The sequence below is a fragment of the Vombatus ursinus genome, unplaced genomic scaffold (genome assembly GCF_900497805.2).
Source record: "Vombatus ursinus unplaced genomic scaffold, bare-nosed wombat genome assembly UNPS02003292.1, whole genome shotgun sequence".
In the NCBI taxonomy this organism is placed as follows: Eukaryota; Metazoa; Chordata; class Mammalia; order Diprotodontia; family Vombatidae; genus Vombatus; species Vombatus ursinus.
The window spans coordinates 3,020,058-3,020,821 of NW_020943070.1; the positions used below are offsets into that span (position 1 = coordinate 3,020,058).

A 764-nucleotide genomic window follows, 5' to 3' on the forward strand; every position below is an offset into this window, starting at 1 on the left:
GTCCAAGTCCCTTCCAGCTCTCCTCTGGGTCACCCTCCCCCCACTCCCCAGGCCTCAGTTTCCTCCTCTGTAAAACATGGGGCAGGACCCTTGGCTGCCCCAGACCCCCTTCCAGCCTGGCCCGTGAAGCCGGAGCCGGGTTCCCCACAGTCGGGGGTGGGGGTGGGGGATGCCCACGTGGCGGAGGGTGGGGAAGACACACTAAGTGCTTATCTTTAGGGGGGAGGGGGCGGGGCAGGGGCTCCCCTCCCTCGGGATTCCCGATAAGCCAGCTGCCAGCCCGGCATGGAACGGACTGACGCTTCGAGGGTGGGAGTCCCCGAGACAGCAGGGGGTGGGGGTGGGATGCAAAGGCTAGGGTGCTCTCCCTCAGTTTCCCCGGGGCCTCACCTGCGGGTCGCCCCCGCAGCCGTCGGCTCGGCCGGGGGGCCGGGAGGGGCGGGGTAGCGCGCCGTTGCCATGGTGTCGCCCCCTCCCCCAGCCCCTCCCGGCATGCCCCGCGCCGGGCCTAGGTCCCCGCCCGCCCGCCCGCCCTGGCGGACCCCGCGCACCTTGCTGGTGAGGTCCAGCTCGGGCTCGCCGTTGAGCGCCTCCCCGTCCTCACTGCAATCCGAATCGAAGCCCGTGTGGAGGCGGGAGGCGGCGGCCGCGGCGCGGGTTGCGCCCGGGGGGCTGGGTTCCGGCGCAAACATACAGGCCGGCACCGGCGAGCCCATCGGGGAGCGGCTTCGCTCCGCCGCCATCTTCACTCGCTTCGGCTACCT

The 764-nt window shown here is 72.1% G+C and overlaps 1 protein-coding gene across 1 annotated transcript in view; it reads right to left on the reverse strand.

The window, feature by feature from the left end:
* The window catches only part of GTPBP1 (GTP binding protein 1), a 25,333-nt gene extending 24,569 nt beyond the window's left edge, over nucleotides 1–764 (reverse strand). The window contains exon 1 of the mRNA XM_027872938.1: nucleotides 552–764. Within this exon, the coding sequence (XP_027728739.1) occupies nucleotides 552–743 (192 nt within the window). The 5' untranslated portion in view covers nucleotides 744–764. The remainder of the gene's footprint in view (nucleotides 1–551) is intronic.